The sequence below is a fragment of the Cydia splendana genome, chromosome 9 (genome assembly GCF_910591565.1).
Source record: "Cydia splendana chromosome 9, ilCydSple1.2, whole genome shotgun sequence".
Taxonomy (NCBI): domain Eukaryota; kingdom Metazoa; phylum Arthropoda; class Insecta; order Lepidoptera; family Tortricidae; genus Cydia; species Cydia splendana.
In genome coordinates, this window is record NC_085968.1 from 17692160 (window position 1) to 17711068 (window position 18909).

At 35.0% G+C, this 18909-nt stretch overlaps 3 protein-coding genes across 3 annotated transcripts in view; all 3 read left to right on the forward strand.

Annotated features, from left to right (window-relative positions):
- The window catches only part of LOC134793731 (uncharacterized), a 109668-nt gene that overhangs the window by 14802 nt on the left and 75957 nt on the right, over positions 1 to 18909 (forward strand). The window lies entirely within an intron of this gene.
- LOC134793736 (endocuticle structural protein SgAbd-6-like) lies at positions 7325 to 15228 on the forward strand. Its single transcript, XM_063765391.1, has 3 exons — positions 7325 to 7517; positions 8682 to 8800; positions 14443 to 15228. The coding sequence occupies exons 1-3, from the start codon at positions 7503 to 7505 to the stop codon at positions 14630 to 14632; spliced, it is 324 nt and encodes a 107-aa protein (XP_063621461.1). The 5' UTR covers positions 7325 to 7502; the 3' UTR covers positions 14633 to 15228.
- On the forward strand, positions 16728 to 18082 carry LOC134794032 (endocuticle structural glycoprotein SgAbd-5-like). The gene is made up of 3 exons (XM_063765735.1): positions 16728 to 16948; positions 17135 to 17250; positions 17874 to 18082. The coding sequence occupies exons 1-3, from the start codon at positions 16937 to 16939 to the stop codon at positions 18064 to 18066; spliced, it is 321 nt and encodes a 106-aa protein (XP_063621805.1). The 5' UTR covers positions 16728 to 16936; the 3' UTR covers positions 18067 to 18082.

An 18909-nucleotide genomic window follows, 5' to 3' on the forward strand; every position in this document is an offset into this window, starting at 1 on the left:
TGTGAAAAGCAGTATGTGTCACCCGGTATCAAAATTATTTCGTCTTGGGCGTTAACACTTGAATCCCTCATTACGCTCAGGATTCAATGTACGCCCTTGACGGAAATACATATCATTTTGATCCCTTGTAACACAAACTACTATTATAGGTTTTGTTAGGTTTAATTTTCTGTACCTATACACAGTTTCTAAGTTATGCTGGTCACGGTTATATCTAGACTGACAGTGTAACATCTGCTGTTTCTTGTAAATAATTATAATAATATCTAATTATCTATAAGATCAAAAGAATATAATACTATTCGTAGGCGTTTATTCGAGGCAAAATAAAAGAAGAAACAACACGTAACATAATAGCTAACATGTATGTCACGAAATACGCACGTAGCTGCGGTAAAAAAAAATTGATAATTAATGATATAAAAAATATTTTATATCATTCAATAATAATAGCTGCTTTGTTACTGCACACCGTTGTATGGGGACCTTGCACTTTGAGACTATGCGCTGAAACTTGGCACAGTTGATTCTTAGCTGGTCTTGAGCAGATACAGACCGGGAGCCGTCGAGAGCCATCTCTCATTTAGTGAGGGGGGAGGGGGAAAGTTCGACGCTGCCGCGCTTAACTTGGAGCAACATTTCTCTAAAACTATACCTATTAGGGAATGTAATATATCATTTTTGGATAAATTAAGGATGAGGAATCTAGTTTTGGAACAAAAACAATGCACTTTCTAACAAAAAAAAAACATAAAGTAGAAAAGACTAAAAAACGTATTTTTGATTTTTTCATAATTACCATTTTTTTTAAAGTGTAGCAGAAATCTGAAAACAAAAATACAGTCGTAAAGCTACACTTATTACGTTTAAGAAAATATATAGTTTAATATACAAAACTGTTGATAAATGGGAGATAAAAAATAATATTAAGCGTGGGTCAGAGTGATCTCAATACAAAATATTATGAATGTGGGAAAGTTACTTATAATTTGTTCTACAATCGTTTATTTTTCTTGTTTTTCGTAAATAACTCGTAAACGGTAGCCCACAGCAAAAAAATATCTTTTAAGTAAATAATCTGTTCCAGATTTCTTATAAAATAAGTACTACTGTTTTTCGGTACCATCAATATTAAAAAAAATATTGAAGGGAGAAAATAAATACTTAGGTCCCCTTTTTTAGTCATTCGTAAATAACTCGTAAACGAAGGCCAAAAGCAAAAAAAATTTTTAGTACATGAATAATTTACATAAAATTTCCTACAAAAAAGGTCATTCGAACTTTTTCGCTAGGATCAATATAAAAAACGATATTAGAGAGAGAAAATAAATTCTAAGGTCCCCTTTTTAAATATTGATCCTAGCGAAAAAGTTTGAATAACCTTTTTTGTAGGAAATTTTATGCTAATTATTCTTGTGTTAAAATATTTTTTGCTATTGGACATCCTTTATGAGTTATTTACGAATGACTAAAAAAGAGGACCTTAGTATTTATTTTCTCCCTTCAACATTTTTTTTAATATTGACCTTAGCGAAAAAAAGGAGCACCGTAAACCGGGGTGGGGTTACTTTGATTTGCGGGTCGACTTTGATAACAACTTCCCTCCGCTACTAAAGTGCTTGTTTTAACGAATTGAAAAATACCTTCGCAGTTATTTTTTCAGTAATCGGATGCGAGTGTAATTATTAATATATCGTGTAGAAAAAAAAAAATTAATGGCGGGTACGCTTTTCTTCCTGGTTTTCTTGGTTGAAAAACTTTGACTGTATTTGTGCCAAATGTATTAAACATGTAATTTTATAGTGTCTTAGGTTAATCAGTGTTTATTCGTGACTTTATAAAAAAATACCCGAATTCTACAACCTACACATGCGCACGTAGCCGGGGAATCCATGGGTCGGGGTGTCTTTGGTCACTTATACGTGGTGAAATTGATCAAAATATTAAAGTAACACCATGAATTATTTTGGCAGCTTACGATTTTTTAATGTATATTTTTCAATAGTTATATAATAAATAAGTATCGTTTGAGTCAGTGGAAGAGGAAGAGGATGTAAAATTATAAGTTTGTATGTAGGAGTTGATCTCCGGAACTGCTTATCTGATTTAAAACATTCTTTTACCCTTTTTTATTGTATGGAATTAACTTTCTGGGTGGAAATTGGCTATATTTTATCCTGCGGCTTTGATTTAGGTTTATTATCATACGTGCGTGAGGCCACCAGACCACCAGGGTATTAATTCTACAATAAATAATAATGCATATTCTTTTATAGAAACAATGCCAGAGATTACCAAAAAAAATCGAGTAACGAAACTACAAAAAATACCAAGAAGAACAACTCAATGATGCACTTGAAAAAATAGTGGCCGGCTTAAAATCTATTCGTGCGCCATGGACAGCATACAATATTTTATATAGAACTTTATACAATAAGTATAAAGGCAACATATCAAAGGCACAGACCAAATTTACTGAAACGGAAAAGCTTGCAATTCAAAAATCTGTTGCTATAAGTGCGATGATAAGTTAAACCCCTACGTTATTTATAGTAAATGATCATTAGATCATTTATAAATAACTTTAAGCGCTTATTAAAGCGCTTAAAGTTATTAATTTGTATCATTTGGTATGTTATCAAAGTAACCCCACAACTTAAAAATATATATAACTTAAAAAGTACTTAACAAATTTTTATTTTTTTATTTTTACGGGCTTATTAGCGGGTATACTTAGATTGTCAGCAAAAAAAGTTGTGGTTTCAAAGTAACCCCATTCTCAATATAACTTTGATCACGTTGTTTTTATTTTTTTCTGAAAAAATTATAAGTCCTAATTTTATTTTATTTGGCAGGCTAAAAGAAGAGAAAAAACCGATTATTATATTTTTATTTCATATTTTTACGTATATTAGGATCGTCAAAAAATGGTCCCAAACTCTAAAATTGATCAAAGTATCCCCGGTTTACGGCACTTATTTTATAAGAAATCTGAAACAGATTATTTACGTAACAGATATTTTTTTGCTGTGGGCTACCGTTTACGAGTTATTTACGAAAAACTAAAACATAAACGATTGTAGAACAAATTATAAGTAACTTTCCCACATTCATAATATTTTGTATTGAGATCACTCTGGCCCACGCTTAATATTATTTTTTATCTCCCATTTATCAACAGTTTTGTATTAAACTATATATTTTCTTAAACGTAATAAGTGTAGCTTTACAACTATATTTTTTGTTTTCAGATTCCTACTACACTTAAAAAAAATGGTAATTATGAAAAAATCCAAGATACGTTTTTTTGTCTTTTCTACTTTATGTTTTTTTTTTGTTAGAAAGTGCATTGTTTTGGTTCCAAAAAAAAATTCCTCATCCTTAATTTAACCGAAAATGATATATCACATGCCCTAATAGGTACAGTTTTAGAGAAATGTTGCTCCAAGTGAAGCGCGGCGGCGTCGAACTTCTCCCCCTCCCCCCCACTAAATGAGACGTGGCTCTCGAGGTCTCCCGGTCTGTATCTGCTCATGACCAGCTAAGAATCAACTGTGCCAAGTTTCAGCGCATAGTCACAAAGTGCAAGGTGTCGTGCACTAACAAACTAGCTATAATATCCAGCGAGGAGAAGTGGTCAAAATAGCAGTCCGTTTTTTCGTATCCTCTTACAAACGCCTGCCAAATACTTACATTCAAAGATAAGCTCAAGTATTTCTAATGGATTATTATATGTAGGCGTTACTTTTATTATTGTATTATACAGATTATACTGTGGTAAATTATATTAAGAAACAGATTAATTTACAAGAATTGGCTTCTAATAGAATAGGCATCGGTAGCTCGAGTGAATAGACAGACACAGACAGGATTAGATAAACCAAAAAATCTATTGTAAAAAATACGAGACGGCTGAAGGCAAAGAGTATACTAAATATCAAGGTCTCGGCCCCCAATACCATTTTATGGCAACAAAAAGCTCATCGATATTACCGGTGACCAGAGAGCTGGCAGCTTTCTCTCGCAGTGCATTAGTATTGCCATTAAGCGAGGGAACGCTGCCAGCATCTTTGGCACAATGCCGCGGGGGCCTTATTTAGATGTATTTTAATGAAGATTATTTTTTATTATATATGTAGTTTTAAATTTTATTATAAAATAATTTCATATATGTATAGATTCATTGCTTGTTAATAAATAAACATAATAGGTACTTGCTTTATTTAAGAAAAAATAATCAATCCGATACAACTTCTACATTATCAAATCTGTCATCGAATAGCTTTGCTACCTCTCTGAGACTACACAATACCGACGAATACCTTGTGCGACCATCTTTGTCATGCTCAGAATATCGCAAACACACTTCTCTTCTACATTTTCTTCTTCTAGAATATCTTCTTCTTCTTGCGCTATGTTCCCAATCTGGATAAGATATTCCATAAAGAGGAAGTAACACTAAAGTTCTGTGGTCGTTTCCATATCTTTGATTTGATAGGTCAGTTTCAAATCTGCTTTCTCTTGAGTATCCATAAGTAATAAGCGAATTCAAAATGAGTAGTAAGAATAACATTTTCATCTGCAGGAACATTTATCGAGTTGAATAAAAAAATCCTGAAAAAGAAAACACACTTGTAAATGTCGGTAAAAATGTACTTTATATACTGCCCGATTAGAACTTTAAAATACGTCAAATATTACGGCTAGATACAATATGGATTAGATATTTCAGTGTCAAAAGTAACGTTTTTGTTTGAAGAAATATCACATTTGACACTGACATAATTATCTAATCCATATCGTATCTATCGTATCCGTAATATTTGACGTAGGTATCTTAAAGTTCGAATAGGGCCGGTAGGTAGGTACTTACCTACTTACTTAAATGTTATTACTATTGGCGAGTTTTTACTAAAGCTTAATTTATTCGATATAAGAATTAACGTGTTTTATTTATATATATACTATAAGTACTTAAATACTTACGAGTAGGAGTTAAGCTGCAAAATATAGCTTTATTTGGTTATCAACTTTTGTATTTGACAATATTTTGACAATATTGCCATACACTCGTCCATGGGAGTCGTGACAAAAGTGTAGCTAATACAATGATGCAAATCTAATGAAGAATCATGATTCAATCATAATCAGATAGGATATTCAAACTCTAAGAAACGATGGGTTTTTCAAGCGGAAAATCGATTAAGTCACTAGGTACACCTACATAGGTAGGTTAACACTTTCAGTGCCGAGCGCCCCAATACAAAATGACACCTACCAATTTCGTGGCAGTGAATGTGATAACAAAATCTGTCATTTTTTTTGATGATTTAAGTTTAGATTTGGGATAAGGAGGGTCAAGTGGAAGGAGGGCATTGCCCAGCAGTGGGACACTATGGGCTCCTAGTAATAATAATTATCTGTGAAACTTAGACTACTTCCAGTAGTTAATTACTTGGGATTAGATTACCGAAAACGAATTACGAGAGAATGAAACATTGAACGAACGTGTTCTTGAGTGGAGACCGCGACTCGGCAAACGTAGTGTAGGACGCCCTCCGACCAGGTGGGATGACGATCTGCGAAAGACTGCAGGCAGATGCTGGATGCGGCAAGCTGAAGACAGGGCGCTATGGCGTTCTTTAGGGGAGGGCTATGTCCAACAGTGGACTACTATAGCCTGATGATGATGATGAAACATTGAACGAGTAGGTTGCTTTTGTATAGATTATCTTTGAAAAATTTTAAGCTGACTATGAGCTCTCATAGTCCTAAACGTCAGCTTAAAAAAATTCAACTAGGTACCTTTTACTTATGTGGAATGTACGTTGGCGTAGTGCCAAATTCTTTTGCATGTTACAAGTGCCAAGTTTATACAAAAACTGGGTGGTTATAAATAAACTTTCACTGAACTTTCCAAGTAGAAAGTTAAAGGAAAATTCCTCCTTCATCTGATATCTGAACAGCTTTTATATACAGTTTTCTTCGGAATTTGCGAAGTGTTATCACACTTAGGAGACGACCTTGACCTTACACTACACATGTCACTCACATGTGTTAAATTATTTCCCATCATCTTGGAGTAACTACCTAGGTATCGAGCATTTCAGATAAAAAATAATATTTACCGATTCTATTTCGAAATAGATGTGCCTTAGGGTAAATTTTAATGTAATAGAAGTCAGTATTTTGTTGATATGATAGTATGTCAAAGAGCAGATTATCAGAGAGATTTTATAAGAAATTACATTTTAGTGTTTGTTTATTTAAGAACCTCGTGTTGTTTTGGAGCGACATCGACGTACAGTTTGGAAAAGATAATATTCCATAACAGCTAAATCTTACTCAATCCTGGCAAATTGTTATTCCGAGCCGTGAATCGTGACACTAAGTTCCGGCTCGGCTGTTACGTTTACTTGTTGTCCTGTGCTACAGCTATAAAACGTACGCTAAGCGCTTACAAATTACGATATTTGGGCTTGTTGTTGGCCAATCCCTAATACTTGGACTAGATCTGACACGAGGCGCGAATTAAGAAAACAGCACTACAATTTAGGGTTTCTTGACTTAAGGATGACTCACGTTTGACCGGACCGTGTCCGACCCGGAGCTTCTGGCGCATCGTTTTCTATGGAAAGCATCACGTGATCGCCTGTCATGTCATAGAAACGTAAGCGCCGGAAGCTCCGGCCCGGACACGGCCCGGTCTAACGTGAGTCATCCTTTAATCAGATAGGAAATTATAATTATGTACTTTTGTGTTTCATGATGGCGATTAAGAGTACAATGTTCTACTGATGGCAAGGTACGATATGAACATAGTCGGCATATATGTGTCACCTATATATACACTCGTATATATCTACTGACTTTCCTGCAAAGTACTAAGGACTATGGGCGCTTGCAATATAATAGGTGATCAACCGTTGCTGCCAACAGCGATTTTTTTTCAGTGTCGAGTTAACTTTTTTCAAAACTAGAGGTAGATAGATACCTACCTACTCAAATAAAAACTTACTTTACTACTTTTTACATAGACTTGGATTCCTATAGAAGGATCCCAAAAACTGACTACTTAATGTATTCGCATGCGAATACCCAATCGATGACACCCCGTTATCACTTCAGTGACACTGACGAACATGCGGATGCAGGCGGTGTTGACACTGCCACACAGTTAATTTGTAAATATTTATAGAATTTAATTATATCTGCAAATTATATAAGACATAAGAACCTCAACGAACACACGCATGACCATTTTCACTTAATCGCACAGGTATCAATCGAAATCCCTACACAAACGTAATGACGTAATGGGCCGGTACTATCAGTCCATTCATATGTCGATCACCAGGTAATTGACTCAGTTTCAGCTAAGCCCCAGCAACGTGCACCCGCGGCTCGCGTCCTCCTATATAAGGAGATCTTGCAAAATCGTCGCACATTCGAACATCAACCTGTCCAGGAAGTCATCCTTTTGCAAAATTCATTCACACATCATGTTTTTATTTCTGGTAGGTAAGCTTTGTTTATCTCTAGTGCCGAAAAGTTTGTTTGTTGTATCTGTCATCAAACAAAACGTGATGTCGCAATGATTGGGATTAGTGTGTGAATATTTAAATGTGCGAATCTTTAGTATATATGTGGCCTTTAGGCTGTCCTTAGTTCTAGCTTCGGATATACAAGGTAATGTCATAGGTCCCACTTGTCTATTCAATAACTATTTAATATTTTGGTGTCAATGTAAAGAGTAATATGAGGTCAAGTAGGTACTTCAGGTAGGTACCTAAAGTTACAACAAATGAAATAGTTAGAGAGCTATTACCATATTTAATACATTTATAGATATAGTAAGTAAGTAAATATTCTTTATTGCACCAATAATTATACATTTTACATACATGTAAAACTACAAAGAAATTGTAACGGAAAAATAGAACCCGGTAACAACAGGCGGTCTTATCGCTAAAAAGCGATCTCTTCCAGACAACCTTTGGGTATACTAACTGAGGTAAAATATTTGTGCAATGTAGAATACATTTTACCACCGGGAAAAGTTGTGGAAATATGCTGGTGCAACATCAAAAAAATAAGTCAAGCGCAGCCCGAGTTCCAAAACAGTAGCTGATGATGGAATCGAGATGAAAGCTAAGGTGAGAGATAATAGCATCAAGTAACAGATAAATATTGTGGCAGTATGCCTAGCATTAACTAACGAACGAATTTACCACTAGCCCTCACCGGTCTCTAGTTTTTACTGCTCCTAGTCCTAGACATGAAACCTTTTGATATGTGTGCTGTGTGTGTGTATTAGTTTCGCCGGAGTGTTTATTTAGGTACTTAGCCTATTTGTTTACGACTACGCACTTGTCCCGATACGGGATATTTAGTTGGAGTATATAAGTCAAGGAGTCATATAACCAGAAATGACAGCAATAAAAACTGCCAGTTGCAGAAAAAAAATCCCTCATGTTTGCTGACACCTTCTTGTGCCGTTGTAAAAAGTGTTAGAGTGGTTAGTCTTCTTTCAGTCTTTAGAAAGATTGAAAAGGTGTGCAGTATGCTGTACGGTGTTGCTCTAGATCTCACAGCTTCTTTTCTGGCCAATTTGACTTGAATGAAGTTTAGATCTTTCTTGTTTCAGTTTTACTCTAGTAAATAAACAGTGCTATTTTAAGGTCCTTGGAGCACTGCTGACGCTATGTTCGGCGAGCCCTGCAGTCGACGGGAAGGCTAAACCGCAGGTCCTACACTACGAGATGCAAACTGCTGATATGCCCAACTCCTACAATTTTTAGTGAGTACATATTTCATAGTTTAAATAATAGGAAGACCATATTTTGTTTAAACTCCGATATCGGCCTAACCAAAGAGCTGCTTCTTAAATATATCAGATAATCGCTTGACATATTCGTATTTTAAGTGATAATCCTAGCCCAGAACGTCCACAACCCAGCAGACAGACGTTAGCCTCGGTGAACAGTAATAAAATGACCTCGAGAATAAATTATAAATAAATATATTTGAGAATAAACTCAGCATAATTAGCCATGGGATTCTCGGTGATGACCACAAACAAAAGTGTTATTTTTATACTAAAGTGATGCATCTCTGATCATTGAGATAAAACTTGTATTTATGTATAATCTGACAATCAGCATTCCTAGTAAATATCTTCTTAACATTGAATTGTCATTCACTCATCGATAAATATAAAGAATTGGCAATATATACATAAAAGTGAATGCATTAGAAGTTCAAATAATCAATTCATTCAATCATTATGTTGTCAGGAAATCATAACTCATGAGCAATCCATTTACAAGTTAATAAACGCAATAAATGTGATAATTCTAAAATCAATTGACTGTCTAGATGCAGTCACGTCCCCTATGATGAATATGATGACGTAATATACCTACTAAGTCCGAAATGTAACTTAGAATATTGTTGTTTATCAACAAGTCAAACAACTATTGCACCAAAACATTGTTGTGTCTTATCAGGCTTTGGATAATGAATTAATTAATAGGTAAACAACGAATTGTGCTGCATTGATGTTTTTTTATTGAAAAATGTACGTACAGATTTTTTCTTGTACTTTAACGTTTAAATAACTAGGTACATAAATAATCTAAGGGTAAAAATTGTGACGGTTATGCAAAGAGTTTTTCTTTTTATTATTATTAAGTAGGTAATGTTTTGTGGATTCGGAAAACAGGGGATTTCCGGAGAAATAAGTTTTACATTGAGGACTCACGAATTCAAAGCAAATGGTGGTTCGTAGGGAGTATGAAATTGTTTATAGCTCATATCGAATAATGAAAGTTAAAATTATTATTACCACAAGAACAATGAAATCTGCGGGCTCAGCACGGTTCCATTTTTATCTACTATCACTATGCGCGTCCCTTTCGCACTTACATACTTGTTAGAACGTGACAGGCATGGTGACAAGGGATAAAAACGCGACCGTGCTAAGCCGCCAGGTTACTTTGTATGAATAATTTTATATACATTGTTTTCATTTCTCTTTAGTGTTAATAGATAGGTACTGTCGACACACCTTGATCCGCGTTTTTAACGAGTTTTGTACATACGGAGTGAACCGTCGCTGTTTATTTGTCCTCACTCCTCATTAACCTCACGTGCTCAGCTGCATAACCCGATTACCGAGCGACGTGCTTTCCAAACTTGGCTGGTTTTTCGCATCTCTAACCGAGCACTCGTCTGACGCCATCCATTATAAGCGTGACCTCGCAAACAGTAACAACTGTGAGTAAACGGGGATCACACTCAAACTGGCAGTTCCGCGGCAAATACGCATTAAATCATGGGAATAATAACCCTTGGTCCGCATTGTTTTGGAAAGTAAATAACTATTTAATATTTAATAACCGGCCTTACCTTAAAGTTTTTTTTTAAGATCCATCGTTTTCTCTTTGACTGGATTGTGGGCTTTTTAACATAATTCATAACAAGAAACGCCATGCCTTTAAATAAATCGACGAAGTGTTTTAATATAAAAAAAAATATTTCGATAAAAGATACTAACTAGCCAATAGACAAAAATAACAATATCAGTCGTCATAGTTTTTATTTATGCTCTTAACTTATGCGCATATATATCTGCGACGCCCACGTCTATCCGATATAAAATTTTATAGGATGTTTATAAAATCAAGATTTAGATATTATGTATCTATTTATTATAGGAGCAGGATTAATAATAAGTTAATAGAATACAAACAAAAACTTTATATATGAGACACAGTAATATTAAAGTTTTAATACTTAATGTTAAATCTCCGGGAATTTAATTTCTACGCAAAGCTTCGAATAAATGAATCATCTGCTTTCAGAGTTGCCTTACTTTTCTGTACTGGCTTTTCGCCAAACGTTCTCAAAACATATAAACCCGTTGTATTCCGGACAAATAAGTGCATATCAATCGAATGCTGTTAAATATTTGTGTGTGCATTAGTTGTATTTGTTTGCAAATTAAGCATGGATATGTAATTAGCCGCGACTAGGAAAACATGGTGCGGCGATATGTTCCATCAACACACCTTGAAGCTAATTCAAATTACTGTATTGGCACGAGCGGGTCGCACGGGCGAATAACAAAATTTAATGATATCATTTAGATTTAATTTTTACATCAAAATGTAAGTTTCGGTTGGCCTGCTCAAAATCATGATGGGTACATAAATAAGGTGGTGGTCCAGTCAAGTGTAAAAATATGGGTGCACACATCATACTCAAAAATATGTCATAGCTCTTATGTCAGCGAATTAATAACTAACTATTTTCTAAAACGTAACAAATATAAGAGCCTCGGTAGAGAGTACCATTTTGTACCATTTGGAGTTAAAACTCTAGGTCCATGGGGTCCCAGCGCGCATAAGTTGTTCGCAGAAATCGCGAAGCGTCTGGTTGACGTAACTGGTGACCGAAGAGCTGGCGGCTACCTCGCACAACGTATCAGCATTGCGATACAGCGAGGAAATGCCGCCAGCATCCTTGGTACAATGCCTCAAGGGCCTATTTTAGATTTAAGCTAGTTATTAATTTCGTTTAGTAGTACCACTGTATATATATTGTATGTAAATAAATGGTCTAATTCCATAACTATGGGACATATTTTTGAGTAAGTGGTATGCACCCATATTTTTACACTTGACTGTACTAGTGCTCGACATGCTAATGCCCAATAGATGACACCCTGCTGTCACCTCTATTGACAATGACTTAGTTTCAAGATGACATGTACCTGGGACCGTCGAGCACCAGTACCACCACCTAGTTATAACTGTAAGCGCAAGGGGCATCATACGGTAGGATTGTGATTTTAATTTTAGAAATAATGTGTTCGGACACCTATGTTGAATGGCCTAGTTATTAAACAGAATTAATTTTTTAACTAGACGAAATTAATGAGCAATTTATTTTATAATAAATACCTACATAGTACTAAATACTTTATAATAAGTACTAAACGAAACTTCCTTTACACATTCGCGACCGATATTTAGACAGATAATTGCTAACTTAACAAGCATGGCGTCCGTGTTCTGCGCCATAAAACCAGGGGTGCAATTTAGAAATGGTTACGAAAATAAATAGGTATGGAGGTGTTTGTCGATTAAATTCATCGTACTATATTTGGTTAACGGTTCCACCATAGCTGCATAAGTGCATAGCTGTCCAAATTGTATAATGCTCGTACTATTTCTACCTACATGACTAAGGAAAGTGGCGACTCTAACTTGTAACTTGTTTTTCATCGGCAACTCGGCACAATAATCCCTCTTGATCTCAAATATTCCAATAAAATCATATAATTATTTGGATAACGAATACTTGTTAAAAACAGTTATATTTTAACGACGGTAGGGCAACGCACCAAATCGCTATCTGCAATCTTAATGAGTACCAGGATGTCTCGTTACATTTGGGTGCGTTTGTAAACAAAGACCTTTTTAGCTCTAGGTTCCGTAGCCAAATGGCAAAAAACGGAACCCTTATGGATTCGTCATGTCTGTCTGTCTGTCTGTCTGTCTGTCTGTCCGTCCGTCATGTCACAGCCACTTTTTTCCGAAACTATAAGAACTATGCTGTTGAAACTTGGTAAGTAGATGTGTTCTGTGAACCGCATTAAGATTTTCACACAAAAATAGAATAAAACAATAAATTTTGGGGGTTCCCCATACTTAGAACTGAAACTCAACGAGATCTAGTAAGTAGTTTTTTTTAATACGTCATAAATCGTAAACCGCAATTTTATTATGTTACTTGCTGCTACGGAACCCTTCATGGGCGAGTCCGACTCGCACTTGGCCGCTTTTTATTAATTTGGCAGAGCTGAATACGATCCTCGGTTAAACATGGCTACAGGTACGATTACGGTTAAACATAATTTGTAGGATAAACATACATACAAAAAACAGTTATTGGATATATTCATATTCATAAGTCACGTCGATTTATCTTGTAACCTGTCAAATACAAATCAAACCGCTTTGATACATGACGTGTCACAATGGTGTCGTAAAAAGTAGAACAAAGAAGTCGTTGTAAGGATCAAACTGACAAAAACATGATCAACCGCCTCCACTCAGTTGAATGCCCGTCCATCGCATACCCATTGAACAAATTAAATAAATACCAATGTAACGGTACAAGAACCCTTATCAGAATCTTAAGAGACGTGCTTACGTGGCAACTTCGTATTAAGTCAAATCATCAAGAACGAATAGCTGGTCATTTTGACATGAATAGTAATTATGTCAAATCATTGAAATAGATGTGCGTTGTCTAAAAAGTTGAAAATTACAGACAATATTCGCCGAAACAAAATAATAATACACTAGAGTATGTGCGGAAAGAGAAGAGTCGTGGAATGTATTGGGCCCCATACATTCCACGACTCTACACAGACTCTTATCTTATGATATAATTTCAGTAATTTAACCGTTATATAACCTTTTTAAGATCAGCCATATTCGTAACTGTGGAAAACAGTTTGGCATAACAACAGATGCATACGTTTGCGCATATTATAGTTCGTTTTTTTAGAAATAAGAAATAAGGTAAACAATCTTGATATGTCTTTTAATTGAAAAACACATTTTAAAAATAAGTTAGGGCAAATATGTAACTATTATGAATCTAATACGATCATTTATATTCTTCTGCTTTCATAAGTAATAGTCACTGATTTTTAAAAAGCGTTATTCAATTAAAAGACATGTCAAGATCGCTTACCTTCTTTCAAGTTCTTTCTAATGCTAAAAAAACGAACTATAGTACATTTATAAACATTTCGATTTTTATTAGTACATTCTGGTTTTATCTGTTTCTACGTGCATTGATCTTTATTATTTTTACTTGTAATGTATTAAAGCTGCATACATATAAAATTATATCCGTTTTTCATTTTCCTTTTATGTGGATGCAAATTACTCATGACGTGAGGTAATTGTAGTCATGAATACAAAATCGAAATTAATGTTAACTATAATATTATGTTATATGTACCTATATAACTATTATATATTATGCATAATAAACTTATGATTATTAGTAGTAGAGAAACACTTTAATGTAAAAAAATTATAATTAAACAGGAAAAACATAATATTAACATTAAGTATATCATTAGTACGAAGGCAAACTAATCCCGTTAAGAGATATCTTCCAGTTAGGTAGACTATGAGCAATTGAGGGAGAATTGGAGACGGTTGACATCCGTCCGTATAGTACGTCCGTATACGCGATATAATCCGATCAATTAGACGTATCTTTATTCCTGAATTATGCAGTAAAGTAAAGGCTCCTAAAACTAAATCAAGGCTTTTAAAAAACACTCACTTTAATTATGAGAGTAATATAAGTTTTAGTATTAGTTTTTCTAAGTTTGTTTGTTGGCTTTACCAGTTACGACACAAGCGACGGTTCGTCCCGGACGGAGCACGGCGCCATCCTGAACCCCGGCACGAAGGAGGCGGCGCTGGACGTGCTGGGCACGGTCCGCTGGTATGACAACAAGGGACAGCTCTACGAGATGTCCTACAAGGCTGGGAAGAGAGGCTATAGGACGGTTATCAAGAAAGTGAAGCAACGATAACAGAATTTCTAAATATAAAATTTGTGTTAGTCAATGTGTCGTTCCACATACAATTCCGATTTCAAATACCTTGGAAGAGAAATTGGGTTTAATAGGTACTTTTCTTTTTTTATACATTCAGACAATTTTAGTGCAAATAAAATTCAAATCAAATAGACGGACACAAATTAAGTAGGAACTTATAATGAACTTGGATGAAGTTAATTAAAATAATATTAATTGTCAATGAGTAGGTAGGTAAAGCCAGGATAAGGGATTGCGTGGTATTCCAAGACGTGGTATGGTTTGAAATGAGTCTGTGACATGACCCGTACGGAAATTTTATTTGACTACATACATGACGTACGTACATTTTATCCATATATATATATATAGTAGTAAGCTGTTTGTAGCGTCACTGTCTCAGGGCCAAATAAAATCTTGTTAGGCTTTACCTAGTTATCTAATTAAACATTGATTTGTTTGACAATTTTGTGGCATTGCTTGTTATTTTGCCAAAAATATAATATAATGTGGAGTCGGGAACAAGACTGGATTTTTGTAGGCTTTGATTGATCACAAAAAGTTAAATTTAATAGGTAAGCAAAGTGATTAATACTTAGTATAAGAATATTTAAGTTATTTATATTTTCTTTTTTATTTATTCAGTTGTGTTTCAATCTTTCATTATATTTTTTAATCAAAATTATTGTTTTACTGTTCATTATTTTCTGTAACCACTTAAGACCTTTGAAAATGTATAAAATGAAAAACATATAATATTATAGCGACCTGCCCCGGCTTCGCACGGGTTAACAAATTATACACCTAATCCTTCCTCAAGAATCACCGTATCGATAGGTGAAACCGCATGGAAATCCGTTCAGTAGTTTTTGAGTGAATCGTGAACATACAAACACATAAACAGACAGACGCGGCGGGGGACTTTGTTTTATAAGGTGTCCCTATGTATTATGTTACGGGAACGATTATTTTACACACAGTCTAAGCCAGTCTAAGGGTAACCATTAGTAGATTAGTTGCAAGGAGTGCGAGTTTCAAACCGTGTTCGAAATGCTCATACCATTTTTTTTCGGATATATTCTTTGCCGATAATTAGATACTGTTAACTGACAGTTCGTAAGCCTTATTATAAAAGGCATAAGGTCCATCGATGGAGAGTTAAGGGTGTGGCTGTTTGTACCAGTCAATATCGGTTAACAGAAAAACATAGCGAAAACCAGACTTATCAAACAAGTCTTCGAATTTGAAAGGTCAGATGGCAGTCGCCTTGGTAAACCGTGTCTTTTTGACCCCAGACAACGCTAGGAACTAAAAGGCATAAAGATAATACAATAATTATTATCACTACACCTAAACACTGTCCCTCGCCGCGTCTGTCTCTTTGTGTGTATGTATGTTCGCGATAAACTCAAAAACTACTGAACGGATTTTCATGCGGTTTTTACCTATCTATATATAAGAAGGTTTCAGGTGTATAAGTAGTTAAAGTTTTGTGTAACCCGTGTAGCCTTGGCGGGTCGCTAGTAAGAAGATAAGACTTAGTAGGTATAGTAACGGCACTAATCATGAGACGTTTAAGATAAAATTTGGAGAATTTATGATATTTCACCGATACCTGCATCATTTCACTTTGCGCGTTTAATGTTGAATTCGTCTTTTATGTTTTCGGCGCGCTTAATGAAATACTGCAATAGGGTTCAAAATAATCGACAAATAGAAACCAGTATGACGCCATTTATTTTTAAACTAACAGAAATTAATAAAACGTGTAATTTAAGCAGCTCTATGACTTTTAAAAGTTTATGGTAAAAAACAGTATTTAAAAACTAATGGTAAATACTTATTTTACAGGATTTGTGGTAAGTCTCATTAATGGTGTCACGTCCATTACAGTAGCGGTATCATCATGGTCGCATTTTTATCACCTGTCATGCCATACGTCACTTTCGCACTTACATATTTGTTAGAACGTGACAGGCATGGTGACAAAGGATAAAACGCCAACCATATTAGCCTTGGCGTTTACTATATTGGTTTTGATTCATAAACTTTGCTGACAATATGATTCTTCAATCTAGCACTCTTCTCTTATAACAGTCACATGTTGCTCAGTCACTTTGACATCCTTGGCCAACTCGGTAAGAATAGGCCCGCGCCATTTCATCACTTGATTCGAGTTATCACCTACAACATACATACATTTGCACATTGTCAATTGCTGTAATATTTGCAAACAAAAGTCCTATTTAAAGAACACATTCTCAATTTTGAATCAGTATACTGTCACGTCTTCAGTTCACAATGATTGCTTTGGTAAGTTTATTTCAGTACTTCAGTGTTTTATAAATTTCAATCACACTATATGATTATTTTACAATAAACCTAAGAAAAATTTACATTGCTGATTGATCAAAACTGATATGATGATATTAAATATGAATCCCACTAATACACATAACAGTATGTCCACTTTCTTATGTGTATTGCTGTATTTTTCAGAAAGTTGTGTTATTTGCCATTTTGGCGACCAGCTTGGCTGCTGAAGACGAATCCAAACCAAAAGTAGAAGTCCTGACTGAGAGAACATTCGTCAGAGAAGATGGGTATAATTTTGAGTAAGTTAAGTACCTACTTTTTTATGAAAAACATTTATTTAAATATATATACTTAGTTATAATACTTTATCTAGGGTTCATCGTGACCTGCCACGTGATTTATTTGGTTTTGTGACGTACGACTTTCACGGCAATAAAAGTTTTAAGAGACAAACGAATCCAAGGAAAGATAGCACCCACCCTTATTTTTCACAAGTCTTTCAAAATATTAACTATATATTTTTTGTTACCTTTCTAACCTTTCAATCGTACTTTTTTCATTGGTGCTATATCAGCAAGTAAATACTACATAACGATAATTTCATTGTAAGTTATACGTTATACTATACCTATATATTCCACCTAGCTATAAACGGTATAAACGAAATGGCACATGCCATAGGAAGATTAATTACTAATTTAACTGAAGACATCAATAATATTTATCACTACTTGAGTTTGTTCAGCGATGTCCTTGATGAATAATTAAGTACGTAGGTATACTAAACAACAATAGAGTTCAAACAACTAACTGATGGAAACCAAAAGTATTTAAAAAGTAAATGTATTCACACATATACCTATCTATCCTGAGTTATAAAAGCAAATGTTTGCAAATCCCTTATAAACTTTACTCATTTCAGGTACAAGTTAAGCGACGGTGTGTCCAGGCAAGAAGAAGGTTCGCTGATCACAGTAGGCGATCACCAGGGCATCGGTGTTCGTGGCCAGTACTCATACGTAGCTCCCGATGGCCAGGAGTACACAGTCACATTCACTGCTGATGACAAAGGCTTCAATCCGGTCATCCGCGCCTCACCCGCTAAGGGACAATAAAATATATTGAAACGTTTTTATTTTCTTTTTTTTATATGTATTTATTGGAATTTTCCCGATTGCATTTGTCAGTGTTTCATTCATGGTGTGGTAACAACTGGTGATTGAGAATTTAAAGTTCTGAAGCCACCCGAAGTAAACCTTTAAGAATACAGACATAGGCGACAGTTAAGATTAATTCCTTTAGGTGTTTCTGGAGCAATAACTGGGATCCAGAGCACAGAAACGCACTTTGCAATGTGCGTTGCAAGTACCACGCAAGTGGAAGACTCGCTGATGTCAAGTTTCAGGCAGTTATATGATTAGAAGAAGAAACATAGTTTTTCAGTCAAACTCAGAACAAAAATAATTGCAGACTCATTATGTAGATACATAAGGTAGACGTCCGAGTGCTCGTCAGTGGCCCGGTACCCTTCAAACCTTCAAACTTAAGTCATTTTCAATGGGGTGACAGCAGGGTGTCATCTATTGGGCATTAGCACGACGAGCACTGGGACGTTTACCTTACTAGAGTTTACAGTTTTTTGCCTAGAAAGTACATAGATACCTATTTATTCATCGAATAACAAACTTTCATAAACTCGCTACAAGCCTCAATTTGCTCATAATCGTTGGTCTTAGTCTGACGTTTGGACTTATACATGTGTAAGAAAGAGATAAAACATAAAAACTAATTGAGAACTATTATAGCGCGTTTATGAATAAGGGCGTAAATGTAAATATGTATTTGGGAAGTTTTCTGACTCCGATAACACAGCAACTCTGCCCCAATGCAGTTAGAACTCGCAATCAGAGCTGTAACAGCTATTGTGCATTTAGAATTTACATACTTATTGCAAGAGA

What these genes read in the sequence shown, in the direction of transcription:
- LOC134793736 (XM_063765391.1), top strand. An exon ending in CCCAACTCCTACAATTTTTA is followed by an intron (nt 8,801 to 14,442) that starts GTGAGTACATAT and finishes TGGCTTTACCAG; the next exon opens with TTACGACACAAGCGACGGTT.
- LOC134794032 (XM_063765735.1), top strand. An exon ending in GAAGATGGGTATAATTTTGA is followed by an intron (nt 17,251 to 17,873) that starts GTAAGTTAAGTA and finishes TACTCATTTCAG; the next exon opens with GTACAAGTTAAGCGACGGTG.